At 47.9% G+C, this 24,733-nt stretch overlaps 1 protein-coding gene across 1 annotated transcript in view; it reads left to right on the forward strand.

Moving 5' to 3' along the window:
* Positions 1–21,667, forward strand: part of LOC310770616 (protein O-GlcNAcase-like) — a gene marked incomplete at both ends in the record, with an annotated part of 38,473 nt that extends 16,806 nt beyond the window's left edge. Inside the window, 8 exons of the mRNA XM_083663364.1 lie at positions 5,591–5,836; positions 6,370–6,573; positions 8,315–8,493; positions 17,858–18,032; positions 18,306–18,397; positions 20,294–20,486; positions 20,594–20,753; positions 21,531–21,667. Of these exons, the coding sequence (XP_083519490.1) occupies positions 5,591–5,836; positions 6,370–6,573; positions 8,315–8,493; positions 17,858–18,032; positions 18,306–18,397; positions 20,294–20,486; positions 20,594–20,753; positions 21,531–21,667 (1,386 nt within the window). The remainder of the gene's footprint in view (positions 1–5,590; positions 5,837–6,369; positions 6,574–8,314; positions 8,494–17,857; positions 18,033–18,305; positions 18,398–20,293; positions 20,487–20,593; positions 20,754–21,530) is intronic.
* Between the last annotated feature and the right edge of the window lie 3,066 nt (positions 21,668–24,733).

Raw genomic sequence — 24,733 nt, forward strand, 5'->3', positions numbered from 1 at the left:
GCCGGTCAGATCACGGTACAGATGGCTGCTGGGACTCAAATGTGGCTGCCCCTGCTCTGGGATGACGCGAACTCCCCCCCAGAATATGCCCTTAGCAGCTGGAGGCGGCCGAGAGGCAGAGCTAGAAGCAACGGCCGCAGTAGCGAGGGGGGGGGTAGCAGGTCTGGAAACCTCCGGGACGACAGTGCCCTCGGAAGCTGGGGCAGGAGGAGCGGAAGTCTGCAGAATGACACCCTCAGGGGGGTTTAGTCCGTCGAGACGATCTAGCCGTTTTACCAGGAGGGCGTACCGATCCTCGGCCTTGGAAGCCTGAACTTTCTGGGTGTCAAGCAGGTCTGACATCATGGTAACCACGGCTTGTAAGATCTCCTCGATGACAAGACCCTTCGTTGAGTCGCCTGGTAGGCCACCTGGAGCGGGCGGCGGGGGAACTGGCGTCTGACGAGGAACCCCCCAAGAGGTCGAGGCGGAAACGCCGGGGGGGAAAGCAAACGAGGGGGGCAACAGCCATTCACTCCGGCGCTGCTTCGACTGGTCGCCTAGTGGGTCCTCCTTGATCGCTAAACGGCTAAATTTGCCCGCTAAATCCACTTTGGAGTGATTCATACTGTCAGGATCGGTGTCAGACATGTGGATCTATTCGCGGGTAGTTGAGGGGCAAGACACTCTCCAAGAGTAGGGGAGTTGTGGAACTTGATAGCTTGATAGCTGGAGCTGCACTGTTCGAGGTTTTGGGAACGGTCGCAGAGATTGCAGAAGTTGCTGGTTGCAGAAGTTGCAGGTTGCAGACGTTGCAGAGATTGGTATGATCCTTGATGTGAATTTATGAATCACTCGCGAGAGCCTGCCGGAACAGGCCCTTATAGATGTGAATATGACATCACCTGTGTTATGACATCACCAGCGAAAGGCATGAAAGAAGCTTATGAATCATGACATCATCAGTGATCGATGACATCATAGTAGGAATGACGACTGTGAATATGACATCACCTGTGTTATGACATCACCAGCGAAAGGCATGAAAGAAGCTTATGAATCATGACATCATCAGTGATCGATGACATCATAGTAGGAATGACGACGTCAAGGTAGGAATGATGACGTCATCCTAACAGCAGCAGCAGGAGGAGGAGGAGGAGGTGAGCTTTACACACCCCATTAGAGCTGCCACCATTCATTGATTAGTCGATCGACAGAAAATTAATCGACAACTATTTTGATAATCGTTTTGAGTACAATTTTAACACGTTCACTGCCAATGGCGAGTTGACTCGTCAAAAAAATCCAACGGTTGACTGCCATTGACGAGTCAAGTCGTCAAAAAAAAAAAAAAAAAAAAATTGACGGTGGGACGTGGATCAACGCCCCCCACGTCTCCTATAAAAATATGGGAGCCACCGAACGTGTACAACCCATTCCACCGACCCACTAAGGGGCGACAGTGCTCTCCAGACTAGAAAAAGCAGAGCCAAAACTGCAGGGGAACGCGCGAGGAAACCATTCTCATACTGTAAAATGGATTGGCGGAAACGCTTTCGCTTTCACGCTGAGAGCTGGCGGTGGGGGATTGCAAATTTGCATAATAGATTATGGGTGCAACACACTTTGAAACACCGGCAGAAAGCCCACAATCGCACGCAGCTTCATTCCAGCTGAGCTCAACCGAAAACCCAGAAACGAACGAGCCTCATTCTCATACTGTAGGCGAAAACGCTTTCACGCTGGTGCACAACGGTGGCGCACAACGGTGGGGGGTTCCAAAAATAGACTCGGTGCAAAACACACTTTGAAACACGCAGCATAAAGCCTAGAATCGCACAAAGCTTCATCAAAGCTCTCAACCGAAAACCCAAGAAACGAGCAAGCCCCATCCAGACTCGCCAGGGAGGGAGGCTGCTCACTGCTCAGACAGGCAGCAGAAACTCGCTTGTGACAAACGCTGCTGAAAGCCACCAGAGACACGCCCACGGAGGGAGGAGTTTGAAGGAGAGGGGGTGCGGGTGCTGATATGGAGGAAATTACTGTTCAGAACTATATTGTTTAGATGTCTTATGTGTTACTGATGCCAAAAATAAATGGTTAAAGTGACTGTTTGATTGAATTTCACAAAACTGCGATTATCTCAGCTTTCTGTCTCAGACGCTGAAACCATGCTGTACTCAACGGCTAATATCTACATAACTACTAACTCTACAAACTAACTCTTTTAGACAGAGAAAGCACACATTCTATTAGTACTTTTTAGATATTTTGTGTTCACAAAGTCCAAGCAGAAAATAATCCTCGGCTCTTGTAAGATGAGCCAGAATCCTCAAAAAAAACCTTTGGCAGAAGCTACCTACAGTAAAAAAAAAATGGCTGGCAGTGAATGTGTTAAGAGAAAAGGTCTAAATTCTCTGATTCCAGGTTCTTAACTCATTCTCTGCCAGGGTCATTTCGGTCTGTGTGCTCCCAGTGCCAGGATTTTGAGCATATTTCCTGATCTTCCAGGACCCACAGAATATTCTGTGCTAGGAATAAAATTACACAACATATCTCACAATAAAGCAGAGACTCTCTTCTTACCCCTTGTAAAAAACTGAAACTCTACCATGTTTCCTTGTTTAGTTACAAGCAGTGGAAGTTAGCTTGTTTTCACTAAAAATGCCCTCCTCGGAAGAGAAATAGGAGAAAAAGAGGTTTTTAGTGAAGGACACCGTTTCAAGCAGAATTCTCTTTTGAGCCTTTTATTTTTTGCCTCAGTGACACATCAGACATATACAGTATTTGTTTTCCCAAATAAAAAAATAAAAAATAAGAGAATGTATTTGAGGGAGCTGTGTCGGTCCATCCCGCCCAGTGAGCGGCTACAGAGAGAAGGCTCTTTCACACACAGATCGCGCAAAAATTGCCGTTTAGGAGTCCCGCAAAGCTCGCACCCTCGCCACAGAAATTGCTTTCACACAGCGCCAAGCAGCACGGCCACTTTCCCGTGCTGTGGTGTACTTTCAGGTGAAATCCCCTGCTCCCGGATTGAAAGGCGAGCGGAGGGATTTCCAGCTCCTCCTAGCCCAAATAAATATTTTCATAGGTTAGTGTAGCCTAGGCTACTGTATGATGAACGAATTAATTCAACAACAATACTTCCCTCCCTTCTCCTAGTCCGCTGAGCTGGGAGAGGATAGGTGCACTCGCATGGTGGGCGGACTCGCCAAAACGGGCTCCGCCGCCGCACTCGCAAGGTGGGCGGGCAGATCGATATGGTGTCCTACTAAAATTGAAACGATACACGACCGCCCGCATATCAAACAGCTGCAGTCTGCATAACGTTCGTCGGGGGAATAGTATGGGCTATAAATGCACATGACTAATAACGTTAGTAGTTTTTGTAAGGGAATGCACAGAGCTGATTTCGAGAGGGAATAACCTGGTCTGAGTCAGACCAACTCGCCACAGACAGCTATAGCCCTCTGAAGCTTATTATTATATCCGTTAATTGTAGCCTACCTACTAATGTCAACATCGTTTGAGCATAAAGCCTAACCGCACGGAGCATTCCTCCTGGCGTCCCTGCAGTCATGATTGTATAGGCTACTTTTTTTACTTTCACTCCTGCACTTTTCTTGATCACATGAGGTGATTTCCCCTGTAATTTTTTTATGAATGAGCTGACCATTCCCACCTTTTCCGGCTCGCTGCGACGACCTTTCAAGTGGAGGCGGGTTGCCAGGTAACCCGGCACTGTTACTACCTCCCGTCGCGGGACAAAAGGCGTAAAACAATTGTCCACCAAAGCGCATTCACGACTTTCACATCGGAGGCGCGAATCCTATTTTCCGTGCATTTTTCGGCTTTCAAGGCCGGTGTGAAAGAGCCTAGAGAGAGAGAGAGAGAGAGAGAGTCTGGCCCCTGGGGTTTCTTGACAAATGAGGCTTGGCCGCAGCCTCCTTGCTACAGTATTGTCAGTAAAATGGAAGAACCTCAGAATAAGTTGGAACCTATTTCGAGACATGGTCTTTCCGAAATAGGTGGTGTAGGACTACACACAGGACTGGGACTAGGACTGGACTGCGCCTCCATCGACTCAGAGTCTGAAAACACAAAATATCAAAGTATGATAAATATGTGCACAAAATCAAATAAATAATTTACTTTTACAGTTGCCATGTGGATTTTTAGCTTAGCTTGATAAAAGCATAAACAAATGGAACCAATGAACCCTTATGTGGTCACACTCACACACTCTCTCTCTCTCTCTCTCACACACACACACACACACACACAGGAATAACGAGTGCTGTAACGTTACCTGCTGTCACGTTACCTCTCATAACTAACGTTACTTAGCACAGAAGATCACACAATAGCTACGTTAGTGCTGTAAACTTTGAAATGTTTATGTGACACAGACGGCTGTGTGTGATCATTTCATCTCAAACGCGATACAAAAAATAGGCTATTTCTTACCATCGTCATCGCTCTCTCGAAGTGGCACCCATTCCCTCCTCCTCCGATTCATCTGTGTCAGACGGATCAGAACGCTGTGAAGGGGAGCCTTCGTCGCCCTGACGCTCCGTCGTGGAGCAACAACAAAATAAACACCGGCGTCTTCCTCGCCATCGTCGCCATCCGAGAACTCTGGGTCGGACTCTGTTTCGACCACAGGCTCCATCTGGACCCTGGGCAGGGGCACGGGACGACGAAGCCCCATGGTCTCTTCGATTGTCCGCTGGCGTGGACCGCGGTGCGTGCTGGAACTGGGCCCAGGGGAATCCAAGTGTGGGCCTTGAGGACGCCCAGCAGTGCTGCGGCTGCGGCCACGCCGGCGACCGCCTCTCTTCATCTAGCTACTGCTAAATAGATTACTGCTAAATGGGTGACTATACTATAAATACTAAACTAGCGGGTTCCTTTTATCAGTTTGACTTGAAACAATGTCACAGGCTGGGAAAGTGTCTGATGTAATGTAAACAACCAAAATATGAAAGTACGTCCGAGTACGTCCTTGGCACAGAACGCCATTGTTAAAAGTACGTCCGGGTACGTCCTTGGCAGAGAATGAGTTAAATGTGAATATTTTCTGATTTCTTTACTCCTGTATGACAGTAAACTGATATTATCTTTGAGTTGTGGACAAAACAAGACATTTGAGGATGTCATCTTGGACTTTGGGAAACACTGATCGTCATTTGCTACCATTTTCTGACATTTTATAGACCAAACAACTAATCGATTAATCGGGAAAATAATCGTCAGATTAATCGATTATGAAAATAATCGTTAGTTGCAGCCCTACACCCCATAGAGAGTCACTGCACTGTGCTCACCAAGAGGCAACTTCTGCTTACTCAGACAGGTGTGACATTGTTCACTCTGTCCCTGTGTGATATTACACTTGAGAAAACATATGGCTACAAATAATGTCTGTTCTTTATTGGGTAGTATGTAATTAATAATAGGAAATAAATAAAAGAGACTTTCTCCCCCCAATTTCTGGATCCCCTCCCCACCCCACATGCGCTGTGGGTCTCGACAAAATCTTTTCTGTGTGCATCTGTGGAAAAGGTTATGAGAATTATTTTTGACATTGTTCCCGTCTGTTGTGGAGGTGGAGAAGAAAGATTCCGATGAGGAACCCATGGAGATGGTGGTGGAGAAGCTGGACGAGACAGAAGCCGAGGCTGACGCAGAGGGCAAACACGTTGTCATCCTGGCCGACAAGATGGCTGAGGACCTCAAGCCCATGGATACAGACAAGGAGAGCCTGGCAGAGTTCAAGTCTCCTGAGGAGTGCATCCAGGAAGACTGTGGAAGTGATATCGCTCCCATGCAAACAGATGAGCTGCTCAAACAGCCTCAAACAGCATACTTAGTGACTTCATCCTCTTCGTGCATGATAGCACAGAACGCCAATGCTTCCTTTCTCCTGCCCAATGCTGCACTTGGGCCCCAGGTCCAACCCATCGATACAGCATAGTATCGTGATATTTTGTGCTGCAATATATTGTATCGCACGAATGCCAAGTATTGCAATATTTTATCATTTAAATTATCAGGTGCATGCAACATTTATGACGTGTTGGTCAGTCTGTCTGCATGGCAATTTTGTTGCAATAACAATGATTGAAGTGAGATGAACAGACTGGAAACTTTATCTTAGATAAAAGAGATGTTGACACAAGGTTTTCCTTTCGTGACATAATTTGCAGTCGACAAAAGATAATAAATCACAATATATCACAATATTGCAGTACTCAGTATCGTGATAATATCGTGTTGTTGGACACCTGGTGATTCCCCACCCATGTGTGCATCCACTGCAGTTGAATACAAAAACGCCTTTCTGCTAGAAAGTCCCACGATGGCTTGTTTTTTTAGTTTCCTCAGGATCTGTTTGTTCCTGGGCCCGATGAGAAGCCCCTGTTCACAGCAGAGCCCCTCACGCTGGAGGACCTGGGTCTGCTGGCGGAGCTCTTCTACCTGCCCTACGAGCACGGACCCAAGGCCGTGCACATGTTGAAGGAGTTCAACTGGCTGAGGGCCAACAGCAGCATCGTCAGTGTCAACTGTGAGGGCGAGGAGCCAGAGAAGGTGGGTTTGAGCCTCATCCCTCCCTGAGAGAACTGTTACATTATTTTAGAACACGGCTCTCTTGAATACTCGATTCTGATTGGTCAATCAGACAATCAACAAGATTCACCGGTCATTATTTCTCAACAAACGACCGCTGCTCTGCCACACCTGGATTAATCAGTTGATAAGAGCTTTTTGTCAGCAAACACTACTAATTAGGCCAACCAGTTGCAGCTGTGGTGTCTTGTGTGCCAATTACGAATGAAACCGCTTTGTCGTTGAAAACGCTATTAAAAAATCTATTTGAATAATTATTTTTGTCAGAAATAATGACCTTCAGGTGAATATTAAGCCCTCCGCTGCGCGTCGGGCTCAATCATCACCTGTCGGTCATTATTTCCCCCGTAATCACCGCCTCAATATACATTATCCCTTACATATATATTTTTTTAATATTTTATTTTGCAATTTTCAAAACGTGAAGAACAAAAGGCTCAGACACAGAAAGAAAGAAAAACAAACATATAATTCACATTCCAATACTACAGCTTGGCACTACCAGCCGCGTAAGGTGCCTATGTGCCTGCAAGATCCGTGGGATCCCACGTAAAGGGTCCATGAGAGGTCAGTTAGGCGAGTCACGTATCGCTATTAACCTCGACCAAATAGGCCAGAAACGGGTCCCAGATAACCAAGAACTTCCCAAGCGAATTGCTAGAACTGTTCCATTATTGACAAGGAACTTATTCAGGCCTGGGGATGGTGCTAGGCACTACAATATACTGCCCATTGGGTGGTGTGCTTGTGGCGGGAGATGAAACATAACGAGCTTCATGTTGTAGTAACTGTGTATTGGGTAAATAGATTAGCCCAGCCATTAAGCCCAGCCACGTAAGAATGCCACGGCCCACTTTGAAATGTGAAAATCTTCCGGGGCCCACCCAACCCTTTTAATCACAACTCTGATCAACACACGAGACTTCAGATGAACTATATCCCGATATTTTTTTATTCTGTTAACAGAGCATGTGAACGTGCTTTTGAGGCTCACCTGGTAGCACGTGTACCACGGAGGTTCGGTCTTTCGCGCGACCGACGCGCGTTCGAATCCGACCCGAGGTCCTTTGCCGCATGTCATCCCCTCTCTCTCTCCCTACCTTTTATGTCTGCCCACTGTCCTATCTAATAAAGGCAAAAAGGCAAAAAAAAAAAATCTAAAAAAACGAGCATGACATGTGAACTTGAAATTAATAATCCATCCACATAAAACATTTGACAAAATACCCAAAAGCCAGATTGCCAACATTTTCTCCTCGCTTACTCATCAGAACACATTTGTTGAGAAAACTGTACAGGGGAAAAAAAAATCAGTCCACAAGCTATGAATGCTGTGAAAAATGCTACCTTATCTGTAAACAGGAGACTCATTGGAACCCATTTTCATTCGGATATCTTGGAGGTGAGAGGTCAAGGGACCCCTTTGAAATAGTTTTTCCCTCACCAAGATTTAGCCTACATTTGCAGCGTTATTTATCCCTCTTCCCGACAAGCTAGCAGGACATGGTCGGTGCCAATGGATGTCTTCTAGTTTCATAGGATCCAGGATGGCTTTCCAGGCAGTACCTCCACGGGCCACACTTTGGGAATCACCGGATTAGACCGTTGTCCCTCTGTCGCCCGTTATTTACATGTACTCGTATTCCAACTGTTTTTTTCCACAACTTTTCCCCTCATTTCCAATCACTGTTTTGTGCCGCAGGTGGCAGAGTGGCAATCTAGGGCCGAGCAGTTTGAGGAGATCTGCTGCTCCGTCATCCACATGTTCACAAGTCTGACCAACTCGCCCAACCGGAGCATCCTGTACGACCTGTACACGTACATCTGGGGCATCAAGAGCATCATTTCTCTGGTCAAGTCTTTTGTCCAGTGGCTTGGTATGTATGAGCAGGAACACAGGGCCCTTACCCCCCCCTACACATGAGAACACAGGGCCCTTATTTACCCCCTACACATTAGAAGTATAGCAATAGTGTGATTGGATCTGGGAATACTGACCATAGTCAGTCTCAGAGACAGTCACACACAACATCACCATATCGCTATTTCTTGTTATTATTATGGATATTTATGATATTCAAAATATCTAAAGAACACGGCTCCCCTCCGGATGAAGTCACATTCTGCGCAGCGATTTAGCTTTGAGTGATAAGTCTTAACTCCCAAATGTTTCTCTCTGACAGCTTCTCTCTAACTTGTCATTTGTTTCTATCAGTAGGCTCATACAGTAGAGATGGCTCAGACCAGCCCCGATGCACCTACTCAGGAGAACTCACACCTGGCTTTTGACATTTGACCGTGACACATGATCGTCATTCTTCTCACAGATAGCTTTAACTCTATTCACCTTATGTTCAGGCGCGGGGGGCGGGCCAAATTCTTCCGGGTCGTGTTAACACTTCCAAAAGAACGTCAGAAGAAGAGAGTTGTGTTTGTAGCGGACAGTGCAGGGGGTAAAACAAAGAACGTAGCCTACTACCTTGAGCTCGGTCCACAGCAAGCAAGCGGAGTATCCACTGTTAACCAGGTCAGATAACGTTATCGTCGACAATGACGAGCACTTTCTTGTAAAACATACCTGGACTCCAACAAAGAAAGCTTCAGATAGTTTTCTCTCCTCCGAGCGCAGCTCGAGCCACTAACGTCAATAAGACCCGCAGACGTTAACGTAATTCCCTGGAATGCGAGAATTAACGAGCCAGTTACATGGCTTTGCTTTCTTAGACATTGCCGTTTGCTTTTATTTTGTATATTACATACAATTGGCTAAATTATTAGTTAATTCAGAGTTAGATGATATTGGAGCAGCCGTCATTTTTCTTTTTCTCTTTCTTTGCCGGAAGTCATCACACGACCACACAACCGGTCACACAATGGGCGTGGCTACATAAGGTGAATAGTTATGGTCAGTGTGCTAAGCCTAGCACAGATGTTTGGTTGGACCAAGCAAGACCAAGAGTTGTAAGTCTGCTGCCTAACGGTGACTGCATCGAGAAGACTAAGCAGGCTTGGTAGATCATTCATTTGGAAGTATCCACTGAGAAGCAATTAATTGTTAGTCCCTTATTTCACTTGGGAATGCTGAGGGAAGCCAGTTCTGAGTTCCTCCCCCCTGTGGGTGCATCTTGTGTGCTGTGCTGTGCCAGCTCTCATCAGAGGAAGTGTCTTAAGGCATTAGGGTGAGGTTGATACTTGAAAGCAACAGTGCTAGGTGTCATACCCGCGCGCGCTGCATTTGTCTGGTCACATGACAGGGCGTCCCCGTCACCACTGTTACACAGCCATTCCACCTTTGTAGCTGTAGAGAATTTGTGACAAGCAGCTGCTGTAACTTTGCTAGCAGCAGCACTACTATACGTAGTCACAATGAACCCAAGTGTTTTAGATATCCTCCTACCCAGGCTGGGTCCCCTGCAGCGTAACAACCCATCTCTGGGCTGTCCTGGTCGTGGCTTTGCATGAGAAGATGAGAGAGGCCTCCTGATACAAGGGGTGATCATCATACTAACCTCTCATTCTGTCTTCCTGGTTGGATGACGCATGCTCCCTGGTCATGTGACGAGGCAGACACCATGACAATGTGACTTCACACGAGTGGGTGAGATGAGTGGGGTGATGGCAGCTGAAGCTTACAGCTTTAGACTTTGAGTTGTGTGCTTTTGGCTTCCGATATCCACCATCCTGCTCAATATTGATGCTCTTCAACTGAAGCAACTTGCACTTACTGAAACATCAAGGCACACCCATTATGTCCTTATATGGTGTTAAAATGGCGCCCTCTCTTTGGTCATTGTCCCTCTGCATGAATGAGCTAGATTCTTGCAAGACCATCATAACATAATTATGAAGCTTTTTTGTCCTGACACTTTTTCATTGACATATTAGTAAACTAAAGCACAGGGTAAAAAGTCATTTGTTTTTAAGTGATTATTTTAAACATACTGTAACGCGGGGAGATGGACTTGGGGAATTGGGGAGGAGTGGGAAGGACGTTACTGTGTTCGGAGGTTCTGTTTGGAGGGAGGTGTGTCCGTATGGGTATTGGCCGGATAGGAACGGGGTTGGAAATACGGGGAAGAGTTAGAGTGGGACTCGAGGATGTTGTGACCGGTCTGACAGTAGAGCATGTCACTACGTTAGCTGCTGAACTGGAAGTGAGCTGATAGAAGCGGGTCTGACGCTAACGACAGCTACCGGCCAGCTGTCACGTTCGCCCGGCACACCTCCAACTCCGGGGTTAGACTGTACGCTGCGGCAGGTATTAAATACGCTCGGCTGAGCTAAAGTGAATGTCTGTCTCCTGCCTACTTTCTGCTAGCTTGTTAGCCACACCGCAATGCTACATTGGTGCCAGAAGTGTGGATTTTTTTACACACGTCGCCTGTGGCTAACAGAAAGCAGATAAGGAGGAGGGAGTGTTAAAGAATAACGAACATTTAAGAAGAAAGAAAGAAAAGAGAGGAAGAAAAAGAAAGTATCAGTAAATTGGAGGAGAAAGAACGAGGCGTGATTTTTTTTTCTCTTCCCTGGCCACGCAACCAGTGGCTGAGAGAGGGTGAAAGAGGAAGAAGGAAAGAAAAAATAATAAAATAAAATAAAAATAAAAACGAAGATAATAAATATAAGCAAAGAGAAGAAGAGGAGATAGAAGAGGAGAGAAGAAAGCATGGCGGGATATGGAGTACCGTCATCTGTTCAACCAGAACCCAGAGTGAAGCTGCTGGATGCATCACGGCCGGCTGGCCTGGAGCGGGGTGAAGAGGAGGAATGGACGGAGGAGCTACGTGCAGAGGGGTGGAGTGTGGAGGTAGGGGAGCGGAGAGGAGCTTCTCGAGCGAATGATAACGGGGATGCAGAGAATGGACATGAGGGGGGTATGTTTGGACATTCGGGGGGGGTGAGATATGGTGCGGGGGGGAGGCCTGGCGGCTTTAATATTCACAGCACACCCGTGCAGCCTGTGTTTTATAGCCCGGTTGTTAGCCGAGCTGGGGGCCCTGAGACTGTCAATATGAGCTACACCGTTCCTCCGCCTAACCAGCCTGCCTGTTCCCACAACGGGCAGACAGACAACACTACGATGTTGACTAGTGCATTCACCAGTGCGCTGGCGGGGGCTCTGGCCGGGATAATTCCGGCCACCGCCGCAGCGCCCTATCGGGGGGGGGACACAGTGAGAGTGGGTCGTTATGATGGTGGTCCGGGGTGGGAGACATACTGGACACAATTCCGGCTCATAGCCAGGGCTAACCGGTGGAGCGAGGCTGAGAGCGCGGTTCAGTTGGCTGCAGCCCTGGAGGGGGAGGGGAGACGGGTCCTGTTGGATCTCTCTGAGACGGAGTTGGCCAACCCCCAGGCAATAGCGAAGGCAATAGAGCGACAGTTTGGGGAGCCTACATCCAAATCTGCTGCCCGCCAACAGTTCAACGAGAGGAGACGCGGGGATGGAGAGAGGCTGGGCGTGTATGCAGCTGATCTACGCCACCTGGCCCGTAAGGCATTCCCAGAGTTCAGCGAGGAACACCGTTTCATCCTAGCCAAAGAGGCTTTTATCAGTGGACTGACCCCTGACAGACTGCGGGAGCAGGTTCGCCTCAGCAACCCTCTCTCGTGGGATAGCGCATTGGAGCGCGCACAGGAAGTGGAGCAGGTACTCACTGAAGGACGGGTTAGGAGACCCCAGCAGTTGCCCCCACCTAGACCCCCTGCACAGGCACGGTTCCCTAAAAGCCTCAGGACGGACGGAGAATCACAGTTTTTCCCTGCTAGACCCCCTGCACAGGCACGGTTCCCTCAAGCCCTCAGGACGGACGGAGAATCACTGTTTCCCCCAGCTAGACCCTCTGCACAGGCACAGTTCCCTCAAAACCCCAGAACGGACGGAGAATCGCAGCGTGGCTGGACAGAGGCACAGGACCGTGTCTGTTATAGATGTGGTGAGAAGGGGCACATCCAATACAGCTGCCCCTTAGCCATGGACTCCAGACTCCAGCGGGAGCACCCGCCGGGAAACGAGAGGGGGGCGGAGTAGGAAGAGGTTACTCCGCCCCGGACCTGACACATTCTCTGCCGTCGCCGGGCCTTAACAACTGTCTGGCTGAAGAGTGCACAGGGGCCCCTCAAGGGCCTGAAGTAGCAAGGGTGAAGGCTTCAATCAACGGGAGGCATGTTATGGCCTTAGTGGACTCCGGGTCTTCGGGAACATTCATTCGCACAGATCTTTTAGGGGAGGAGCTGCAAGTGAATCCTAATGTCCGCCCCTTCCTCACAGCGACGGGGGACAGGGCTCTCACACTGGGTCAGCATGCAGTGGTGGTGCAGGTAGGGGAACAGAGTTTTCCATGTCGCATGTGGGTGGCCGATATCCGTGAACAGTGCATTCTGGGGTTTGATTTCATGAAGGTTAATGGGGGGGTGGTAGATTGGCCACGGGGGACAGTGACATTTAAAGGCGGCACACCACTGCCTATGTTGTGGGGGGGGGCCCGGGACGCAGAAACGGGGGATGACGGGGATTTAAGAGAGTCAGCCTCAATGGGGGCGTGTCCGGGGGAAGCACAGACAGAGCACGTAGCGGATATAAAGGAAAGGCCGTTGCAGCCGGTGGGGGAGCACGATGCTCTGATGAGGGACCAAACACATGAGGGGGGGCTCAATATGTCCCCTCCAGAAGAGGAGACCCCTGCAGAGCCCTCATGGGAGGCCCTACCCCAGCGGAGGCACCGACCGATTGGAGTTCCTGCGGCTGAGACAGTGGCCGTGTGCGGAGCGGTGGTTTCCCCCACTCCCGACCCCCGGGAGGAAGCCGTAAAGACAATGTGGGAACAGAACAGAGAGGGACTCTCGGAGATGGAGCAGCGGCAGTTGCACGATGTGCTCTGGGAGTATCGGTCCGTTTTCTCCACCTCCCCCACAGACTTGGGCCGGACGCAATTGATTGAGCACGACATAGACACGGACAAGGCTCACCCCATCAGACAGCGGCCGCGACGTATCCCGCTGAAAAGACAGGCAGCAGCACAAAAGTGTTTGGAGGAAATGCGGGCGGCTGGAGTGATTGAGCCCTCAAACAGCGCATGGGTCTCACCGGTAGTCATGGTGCCAAAGAAAGATGTGGATGATTTGCGTTTCTGTGTGGATTTCCGGCCAGTGAATGACGTGACCGTCAAAGACTCCTACCCCCCACCCCGAGTCGACGATGCACTGGATGGAATCAGGGGCTCCGCTTGGTTCTCGTCGTTGGACCTAAAGAGCGGATACTGGCAGGTGCCACTGTCAGCTGCTGCCCGGCCCAAGACAGCTTTCACCACAGGCTCGGGATTATGGCAATTCACAGTGATGCCTTTCGGGCTGTGCAACGCGCCAGCGACCTTTGAAAGACTTATGGACAGAGTTTTGGCTGAGGTGCCCGCACAGAACAGAGAGATCTACCTTGATGATGTCCTGATACACGGACCGGACTTCCACACCGCTCTGGGGGCGCTTCGCCTGGCCTTCTCCAAGATACAGCAGGCGGGGTTAAAATTGAACCCGGGGAAATGCAAGTTCCTGCGCAGAGAGCTCATCTTCCTCGGCCACAAGCTGAGCGGGGAGGGAGTGAGTACAGTGGAGAAGAAGACTTCTGCGGTTCGGGACTGGCCAATGCCAACAAGTGTATCAGAGGTTAAGTCGTTTGTGGGTCTGGCGGCCTACTACAGACGATTTATTCCGGGGTTCTCGACGGTGGCGGCGCCCCTAAATTTCCTGACCAAGGATCATGTACGCTTCACTTGGGGCCCCGAGCAACAGCAGGCATTCGACGCACTCAAGGCCGCTCTGTGTCAATCCCCAGTGCTGACGACTCCGGATCCTGATGGAGAGTATCTGTTGGATACAGATGCGAGCAGAGATGCCCTGGGAGCGGTGCTCGCCCAGGTCACCCCTGAGGGGGAACGAGTGATCGCTTATTACAGCAGGGCATTCAATAAGGCAGAGAGGAACTACTGTGTGACCCGGAGAGAGCTGCTGGCAGTGGTGGACGCAGTGAAGCATTTCAAGTACTACTTGTGTGGGATCCACTTCACGGTTCGGACAGACCACGCATCGCTCAAGTGGCTCATGTCCTTCAAGGAGCCGGAGGGACAAGTGGCGAGGTGGATAGAGAAGCTGCAGGAGTACAACTTCTCTATTGAGCACAGAAGAGGAACCGTCCATACCAACGCAGATGGGCTCTCGAGACGGCCGTGCGGGACCGACTGCTCTCACTGCAATCGTGCGGATGCAAGGGAGGGGAGAGCAGAACTCTGTATGGCTCTGCGGCTCGACGACCCGATACACTGGGCCGGGGAACAGGACGCTGATCCGGAACTGAGGGTGGTGCTGGGGTGGTTGGCGGAGAATCGGAGACCAGAGTGGCCCGACATTGCAGCCGCAGGTCCTTCATTACGGGGGCTGTGGTCACAATGGGAGGGGTTGGCGCTGAAGGATGGTGTGCTCTGCAGGCGGTGGAAGGAGCCGAGTTCGGGCCGGGAGAAATGGCAGGTGGTGGTGCCTAAGGGCCGGCAGGAAGAAGTGCTGCAGTTCAGTCACGGCCGTCCGGGGGTGGGACACTTCGGGGAGAACAAAACGCTCAATAAGGTCAGAGAGACATTCTATTGGAGCACTTGCAGGAGGGATGTGCAGGCATACTGCCAGAAATGTGACCCCTGTGTGGCCCGCAAAGGTCCCACGGGACGAAGCAGAGCTCCATTACAGCAGTATCAGGTGGGGGCCCCTATGGACAGAGTGGCCGTGGATGTGCTCGGGCCTTTCCCTCGCACCCCGCGGGGTAGCCGGTTCGTTGTAGTGGCAATGGACTATTTCACAAAATGGCCCGAAGCCTATGCTGTTCCTGATCAGGAGGCAGCTACAGTATGTGAAGTGCTGATTGAAGGGATGTTCAGCCGGTTCGGGGTCCCCACTGAGCTACACTCGGATCAAGGGAGGAATTTTGAGGCGAAACTGTTTGCAGAGATGTGCAGACAGTTGTCCATACACAAGACCCGTACGACACCACTCCACCCTCAGAGCGACGGGTTGGTGGAAAGGTTCAATCGCACCCTGGGGGTACAGCTGGCCCTGGTGGTGTCTAAAGATCAGAAAGACTGGGACTTACAGCTGCCGCTGGTCCTTCTGGCATGTCGCTCGGTAACCCAGGAGACTACAGGATGTACCCCCGCCCTGCTGATGCTGGGGAGAGAACTCAGAACGCCGCCAGCGTTGGCATATGGACAGCCGCCGGACGCGCCTCAGGTGCCCGCAGGCGTGGAGTATGCGTCTCAGCTGAAGGGGAGATTGGAAGTGGCGCACGAGTTTGCTAGGAAGCAAGCGGAGATGGCTGGAGTGCGGCAGAAGAGAGGATATGACCTGCACACTAAGGGAACGCATTTCCGGGCAGGGGACTTAGTGTGGGTATATGGGCCGAAGAGGACGAAGGGGAAATCACCCAAGTTGCAAAGCCACTGGGTCGGGCCGTGCTGTGTGTTGGAACGGATGGGGGAGGTGACCTACAGGACGAAGATGGCTCCGCGGGGGCGGGTGGTGGTGCTGCACCGCGATCGTCTGGCACCGTACCGAGGGACGGGCCAGGCTGCTGATGGGAGGCCAAACAGGACGCCGCCACAATCACCGGGGGAGGGGGGTCAACTGGCGCCTCAACAGTCCCCGGGGGGTCTGCAAGCGGCCCCGGAGCCGTTGCAAGTGGACAGTCCGAGTACGGGTCTGGGAGCGGGGACGGGGGAAGTGGACACTGGGGGGGAGGGAACTTCAAGGAGGGCCAGGCCCAGGAGAAGGAGGAGGCCTCCCCCGCGTTTAGGGGACTATGAGGTGGATCTCCTCGGGGGCGAGGAGTATTAAAAGGGGGGGGCTGTGTAACGCGGGGAGATGGACTTGGGGAATTGGGGAGGAGTGGGAAGGACGTTACTGTGTTCGGAGGTTCTGTTTGGAGGGAGGTGTGTCCGTATGGGTATTGGCCGGATAGGAACGGGGTTGGAAATACGGGGAAGAGTTAGAGTGGGACTCCAGGATGTTGTGACCGGTCTGACAGTAGAGCATGTCACTACGTTAGCTGCTGAACTGGAAGTGAGCTGATAGAAGCGGGTCTGACGCTAACGACAGCTACCGGCCAGCTGTCACGTTCGCCCGGCACACCTCCAACTCCGGGGTTAGACTGTACGCTGCGGCAGGTATTAAATACGCTCGGCTGAGCTAAAGTGAATGTCTGTCTCCTGCCTACTTTCTGCTAGCTTGTTAGCCACACCGCAATGCTACAATACGAAAAAGTATTACAAAAAAATGCATTAAGCCTAAATTAGATTAGATTTCCCCTGAGTTGCACACGTAAGCTTTAGTTGCTTAAATCCATCCACACAAAAAGAGAGGTTACAGCCAATGTTTTTGGCGCCGCATTTTCTAACGGACTTTTCTATTTGGATTTCTTTCAGCGGCTGCCCAAAAGGAGATGCTGCTTTTCCGTAGCACACACAACAGCGCAAGCTAGCATGACATCTCATTTCTTTGCAGGAAAGCACAGCACACACACACAAACCCCCCTCCCCCCCCAACCCTTTGCACGCGCAAGCACGCGCATCGCACCGCGCCAGCGAGAACGCAAGCGTGTTCACAAGTGGAAAACTCTATGAACAAACAAACACACTAATTGTACCAGCACTAAAAATTAATATCTCCAACTTTGGAGAGTAGCAAGACTCATTAGTGGCGATCGATCGATCGATCGATCGATCCGCTATGAGGGAATGATCTCTGATAAGTCTTATTCCATTGACCTCTTTGGCTTTGTTCCTGGAGTTCTCTCTGTCTTCTCTGCGCACGCATCATGACTTTTCTCAACAGGGGGGTCCTGCCACCTGCGCAGCGAAATCTATTGTGATGCTTTAACAAAAGGGAAAGGAGCATCTCCTTCAGCCAGGAAAAGCCTTACTCAGACCAAAGCGCTACCCTCATTTTCATTCATTTGATTTGACAAAGAAATGTGGATTGCCTGTTGTCCTCTGTTCTTTTAGCAAAAGTCAGAAAGGTGTTGTGTGATGTTTGCTGCTGTGGTCCACTGTCAGATCAACAAGGGACATGGGTCATTTTATGTTACATCTGTATATGATGATTTTTTTTTTTTTTTTTTTTTTTACAATATTTCTCAGTCCAGAGCGACCGTTTTCCCCAGTTTCCCCTTGGTCTGATAGTAGCTCAACTGCAGCAAATAGGCTGTGAGGCAGTCAGCCAAGGCCAGCACAACACCTGCTCACCTGGAAACTGAACCGCTCTGTTTTGATTCCCCACAGCGATTGTTACCAATAGATGGGGCAAATGATCTTTTCTACCAACCTCCACCCTCAACGCCAACCTCCAAAATCTATTCCATAAGGCCATACTTCCCCAGAGATCAGGTGAGATATGCGGGTGTTTGTGTGTGTGTGTGTGTGGGGGGGGGGGTTCCTTTGTTTTTGAGTATCACAAAGCAGAAATGCTTAGAAGCACTGCATGATTTACATGTATGATTGCTGAAAGTATGTCGTCAGATGTATGTGCTGAATAAAGAGAGCTTTAGCTAGCTTCTTGATGTAGCATTTTCTGGGCTTGGCTAATCTGACGTTAGATGCACTGTTGGAGGCCATAATGGGTTCAATTATTATATATACGTTGTGTCTGTCTTTTTGCAGACATCTGTCTATAAAATCTGCAAAGAGATGTACTCTGAAGGAATCGAAGAACTTCCTTTCCCTGAGCAGGATCCTGACCTCATAGGAGACCGGTAAGATATGCAGTTATATTCTAGACTAGTAAATGTTCTAGGGCTGCAACAACTAATCGATTAAATCGATTAAAATCGATTATTAAATTCGTTGGCAACGAATTTGATTATCGATTCGTTGCCCTTTTGGCAATTTTTTTTTTTTTTTTTCCATATTTCATTTGAGTTAAATTCAGATTATTGAAACTGGATTAGCCTGACCAGTTCTACTTGTTTAACAAGCTGAAGCATATGCTCTGCCTGTAATTCAAGAGAAGTCTGCCTTTTAATTTCATATTTAATTTTAGTTCAATTCAGATGATTGAAACTGGATTAGCATGGCCCCAGTTTAATTAAAAGTTATGACCAGTTTAACTAAAAATCATATAATAATAATAATTCATTTATTTTATATAGCGCTTTTCCAGACCCAAAGACGCTTAACAGAGAACAAGAGACAAGCAACAGGGAACAAAACAGGCAACAGATACAAGTAACAGGCAACAGTTACAGGGAACAGATACAGATGACAGTGGCGGTTCAGGGCAAGGTAGTATGGAGAAGCAGAGGGGAGGAAGATAACAGGAGGGAGGAAGAGGGGGGAGGATGGGGGGGGGAGGGTGATGGTTTGGAGCTATGGTTTGGAGGAGGTGGTCAGGGGTAGGGGAGGTTGTAGGCTTGGGAGAACAGGTAGGTTTATATATTATTATATAGCCTGCCTGTGATTCCTTTTTATTTCATATTAGTTAAATTCAGACTATTGAAACTGGATTAGCATGACCAGGTTAACTTGTTTTATTATTATTATTATTATTATTATTAACTTGTTTAAAAACATATAGGCATGTAATTCAAGATAAGTCTGCATTTTATTTCATATTTCGTACAGTTCAAATAAGACTTTCTGAGCATGACCAGTTTGACTTGTTTAAATTTAAAAACATATAGGCCTGTAATTCAAGTCTGCCTTATTTCAATTGGTTTTTAGCCCTAGTTGCACTTCTGTTGCACTTTTTTGTTCATTTGAAGTTTATAACAGTGCATGAAGGCATTGTGTATTAAATTAATGCGCTATTTTTTGTGCAATTAATTTGAGTGGTTCAAAAAAAATCCGAAATTTGGGTCGCGACTTCATGACAAGGAAAATAGTGGGTCCTGAGGCTACACCAGTTGAGAACCACTGCGTTAAAGCACTTTATTTAAGAAGATATGAAGATATCTTTTGCACTTACACCATACATTTGTATGTATTTTGTATTCGTTCATGCCCTGTCAAAGCTATTTGATGTAGCAAAGCCCGGTGAGTTTTTGTTTAACAAAAAAAAAGTTGTTTTTCAATAAACGGATGGAAACAATATCAGTGCATTTTTTAATCCGATTAATCGATTAATCGACAACTAACCCTACCGATTAATCGATTATCAAAATAATCGTTAGTTGCAGCCCTAAAATGTTCACAGCAGTGTTGTTGTCACGTCACTATATCTCAAGGCCAAATCGAGTCTTGAGTCCCCAGTGCTCAAGTCCTGATCACCAAAAAAGAGACAGTCGAGTTTGAGTCAAATTATTAGGGCCTATTACAAAACAATAGCAAAAACAACTAGAGGGCACTCGGTAGGGTACATACCTCCACCAACTCTGTGGCGGAGGTATTTACAGTATATATAAAAAAAGGCTCTATCAACACATCCGAGTCACCAACTCCCGAGTTCAAATGCATGAATGCTCGACCCCAAGTCCGAGTCATCAGTGCTCACTGCTCAAGTACAAGTCGAGTCAAATCAGTCCCGAGTCCGAGTCCTGGACTCGAGCACTACAACACTGGTCCACAGTAGCTGCTCACCAGAGCCTCGCCTGCAGCTTTTCTCTGCAGTGCAAATCAATATGGCTGACTAAATGTTCACTATGTGTCGACAGGTTAGTAGGAGGTTTCCTGACTTTGAGTCCAAACTACGGCTTTGTGCTCGAAGACGAGGAAGGGATCTGCGGTTACGCTCTCGGTACCGTGGACGTCCGGCCCTTCCTCAAGAAGTGCAAGTTGAACTGGATCCCCTTCATGCAAGAGAAATACCTCAAACCGGACTGTGAGAAGGACCTCTCAGACGCTGAGGTAGACTCCAAATGCACCTCTCTTACCTCATCGTCTTCATACTCTTGAATTCACGCCATTATTCAGTTGGACATGACGATCTCTTGTCTTATCTGTCCTCCTTGTAGAAGATGATGCTGAGTTTCCACGAAGAGGACGATTGTCTTCCAGAGTCGTTCCTCTCCAACTTCCCCTCTCTCATCAAGGTCGACATCCACGCCCAGGTCACTGACCCCAGTGTGGCTAAAAGCATGATGGGCTGTCTGCTGTCTTCCATCAAGGCCAACGGTAATGAGCACTACTGCTGCTGCTTTTTACCATTGTTGAATGAATGAATGAATGAAAGTTTTATTTACGTGTCAGGACAAATTACATGACCCATCCCACATGGGATTATCAGACACATCAACATAAAGTAATTACCATATCGATTCCGGTGCATAAACAATACAAAACCATACAAACACACACACAGCACACGCGGCATGAACAGCAAAACACCGATTTAACTACAATGTGTAGTAAGTAAAATATATGAATTATCTATCATATGTCATCTTTTTCCTCCTATCCCACGCATGAGAAATGTATTCGGAAAAAGCAAAGATGTTGTCAAAGAGAAATTCAAGTATGGCACCTTCTTCAAAATCTAACAAGTTTAGCTCAGGGGAGTGAACTTTTTTAAATAGTATCTCTCGTAAGTCATGATACAATGGGCAATACAAAATAAAATGAAATTCATTCTCCACTTCCTTCAACTCACAATATTCACAAATCCTATCCTCCTCCGCCGTCCCTCTGTATCTGCCTGTTTCAATATGTAAAGGCAATGTACCATTGTTGCTACTACTTATTACTACAACTACAGGAAGCGTGTGTGAGCAAGACGAAGAGAGAGATCAACCGGAATCAATTAGATAGATATGTTTTATTACATATTTTTCTTTTTGAAAATGGCCACTGAGTCAGTAACTGGAATTGATGCCAGTGTTAAAATCCCTCTGCCCACCCTCTTTTGCTGACTGGCGTTTGTTTCCGTCAGTTTTTTTTGTCTTTCACTTCCAGGGTCGCACGGCGCGTTCTGCGAGGTGCGTCAAAGCGATAAGAGGATGTTGGACTTCTACAGTAAGCTGGGCTGCTTTGAGGTCGCCAAGATGGAGGGCTTTCCCAAAGATGTCATCCTTATGGGACGCAGCCTATGAGGAAGTGTGCACTGATAACAACAACCCGCTCCAAACAGACCCGAGAGAGAGAGAGAGAGAGAGAGCAAGCAGCAGTCAGCAGTCGACGTCGAGGCTGATGAACATGTTTGCTACCGTCATGAGACAAACGTCCACGATGATTTTATACTACGTTAGCATCTGGGCTAGCCCCGAGAGAACCTGTTTTTAAGATTGTGTACAGAAGCACAGCAGTTGCACAGTTTCCCCCAGTGCTGTTGGATTCAGAGAATCCAAAAGCTTTAAAGGGCCAAGACGTGATCTGTAGTCTCGATAAGTGCGTTGATTTGAGCCGACATGGAAGAGTCGTCCTCCAGCATTGAGTTCTAGGCTCCTCTGGGCTTCTTCCCTCGTTATACCTCCAGGAGGCAGGAGGTGACAAGTCCATAAACAACAACTCCACTTTTCTGATTTAGTCGCCACACGGATTCTGGCCCCCGCGTGCCATAAGGTCAAGTGTCTGAATGTGACACGGAGAGAGCAGAGCTGTGTCTCACGTAGTGCCTTACTACCCTCTTAGGTCCTGCTGTTACCAAGCTGGGACAAAACCAGGACACTACTACTATACGGGTTGTAAGGTGTTATGTGAGATGTTGTCTTTCATCATCACACCTTATGGTATGTCCATTGGCTCTTCAACAGATTTGGGGAAAGACGAGGCCTTAAGTATACCATCACCATATTCTCCTGATTTTTGAAGAGGCGTGTCTCTGACAGAATGATTTGAAGAGGCATGTCTGATAGAATGACAGAATGATTTGAAGAGGTATGTCTCTGACAGAATGATGTGAAGAGGCATCACTCTGACAGAAAAATCTGGCATGTATATGCCATAAGACACCAGGTGCATGCATATGGAGGGTGACATATATGGCTTTTGTGGTTTGCTACAGCCCTAAATAGTTGGTAGTGACAGACCAGCAAAGTGCAGCATCTGTTGAGACTTTTGAAGACTCCAATAGAAATCCTCAGATTTTGGGAAGTGAGAGAAGCTTCTTCTATTGGTTAATGAGCATAGTTCTCAGCCAATCCCTTTCCAGCACTTTGCTTTTGGCCATACTTTTTCCCTTTTCTTTTAATCGGCAGTTTTTTCCATTTATATTTGCTCTTAGCTCTTGCCTTTTGGTTAATTGCCTTTGAATTTTAGTTGATGTTGCAGAGTCCAGTGTTCAGGGGCTTGTTTCTGCTTCAAGGCGTTCTTATCTGTGTCAATCAGTTACAGCGAAAAGATTTGTGGCTCAAATTCTGGCCGTGCAGCCTGCAACTCCCTGGCATCAGCTGTCAAATGTCTTTATCAGTAACCTACCTGATCTTATCAGTAACCCACCTGATCTTATCAGTAACCTACCTGATCTTATCAGTAACCTACCTGATCTTATCAGTAACCTACCTGATCTTATCAGTAACCTACCTGATCTTATCAGTAACCTACCTGATCTCACACTCCAGCACAGACTGAAAAACTCAGATGGTGGAAAATTAATAGAAATTTTGACATTTTCTAAAGGTTCTGGAAACATTGTTTTTTTTGTTTCATAAATGGGTTTTTGATTGGTAAAGTAGTTCATGTGAAACTTGCTCATTGGTATAGCTCGTTACCTTTTGAAGTCAACGAAAAATGTCCTTATTACAAAACCCAACGTGATAGCAGTGCCCAGTGGAAAAGTGCATCGAGACATTCCGACCAGCTATTTAGCAGAAAAATGTAACATTTGAAATGGGAGGCTGGTAAATATTCACATTCTTAGTAAAAAAATGTGTAGGAATCCCGTCGACAATAATGAGTAAGCGTTCAACCCTCCCACTAACCCAAGACCTGAACCACAAAGCAGGTGGTCATCTGGGGGTATATTCAAGAGATTGCAGTGTTAGCACATGTTCAGGTGTTGCTGTGCTAAACTATATATTTTTCTTGGCACGGTAGTAAGTCAGTCATGTCACATCTCTGGGTTGCATTTGGCTGCGTTCCTTCCTGCGCCGTTTACAACATTGCTGCACACTCTTGAATGTATGTTCTCTCAGTGAAGCCTTGGCCAGCGCACTTTGGACCGCTGAGCTTATTGAGTCCTGTCACCAAAGTGGCACTGACTCCCACACCGTTGTACTAATTGTGGGGGTTCTGGAATCAATATTCCCGGGCCTTTTCTTATCTCTGTTGAATGTTTTATACTCGGACGCATTTTCCCATTTCTTTTTGTAAATCTAGAGAGTTTAAAAAAGAAAAAGAAGAAAAAAACGGATCATCTGTTGCTCATGCTTTTCAGTAGCTGCCTGCCAATGTGATGCTTTGATACTGTGTACATTTCTGATGGGCATGATGAGGTGTATTGGGGTTTGCTGTGGGCAGCCATTAGAATAACCTCATCGTATCCCGCATAGGGGGAGGAAGCATGCCACGCACCTCTGTGCATAATACTCTCATACAGTACATACTGTAGACAGTCTGTAAACACTGTTGATCATAGTGTTATTCTTTTGTATATCTGTCTGTTGAAGTTATATCCACCATTCTGTTTTTCTTAAAAGGATGCCCCACTGCCCTGTTCTGTCCAGCCCCGCCCCCCCTTCCCAGCTGTGAGGTGTTAGACTCAACATCACACCTGCTGTTCATCCTGGCCCCGCCCCCCTTCCCTTCCCAGCTGTGAGGTGTTAGACTCAACATCACACCTGCTGTTCATCCTGGCTCGTTTTGAAATGGTTCTTTTTGCAGTTGGTGTAGAGCTTTCTCCTCTGACAACTTGATTTCATAGACATATAGGCTGTAACTGAGAGAAATATTCGATTCGGTTCTATATTTTTGATTATACATTGTTGGAATTTGAGTTCGGGGATGGGGGAGGGGAGGGGGGGGTCATAAAAGTAACAATTTATGTAACATTTGTATGTAAGATAAGATTCAAAACGAATAAATGATAAGTGTTACTGCCTTGCTCTTCTTATCGGTGCTGCACAGAATGTTCTGTTTGGATTGAAGAGGTTAAGATATTTGTCCCGTTCACATGATCTATTTAAACCTCCTTACAAGGGTTCCCACAGTCATGGAAAACC

The sequence above is a fragment of the Poromitra crassiceps genome (genome assembly GCF_964638095.1).
Source record: "Poromitra crassiceps genome assembly, contig: HAP1_SCAFFOLD_135, whole genome shotgun sequence".
In the NCBI taxonomy this organism is placed as follows: Eukaryota; Metazoa; Chordata; class Actinopteri; order Beryciformes; family Melamphaidae; genus Poromitra; species Poromitra crassiceps.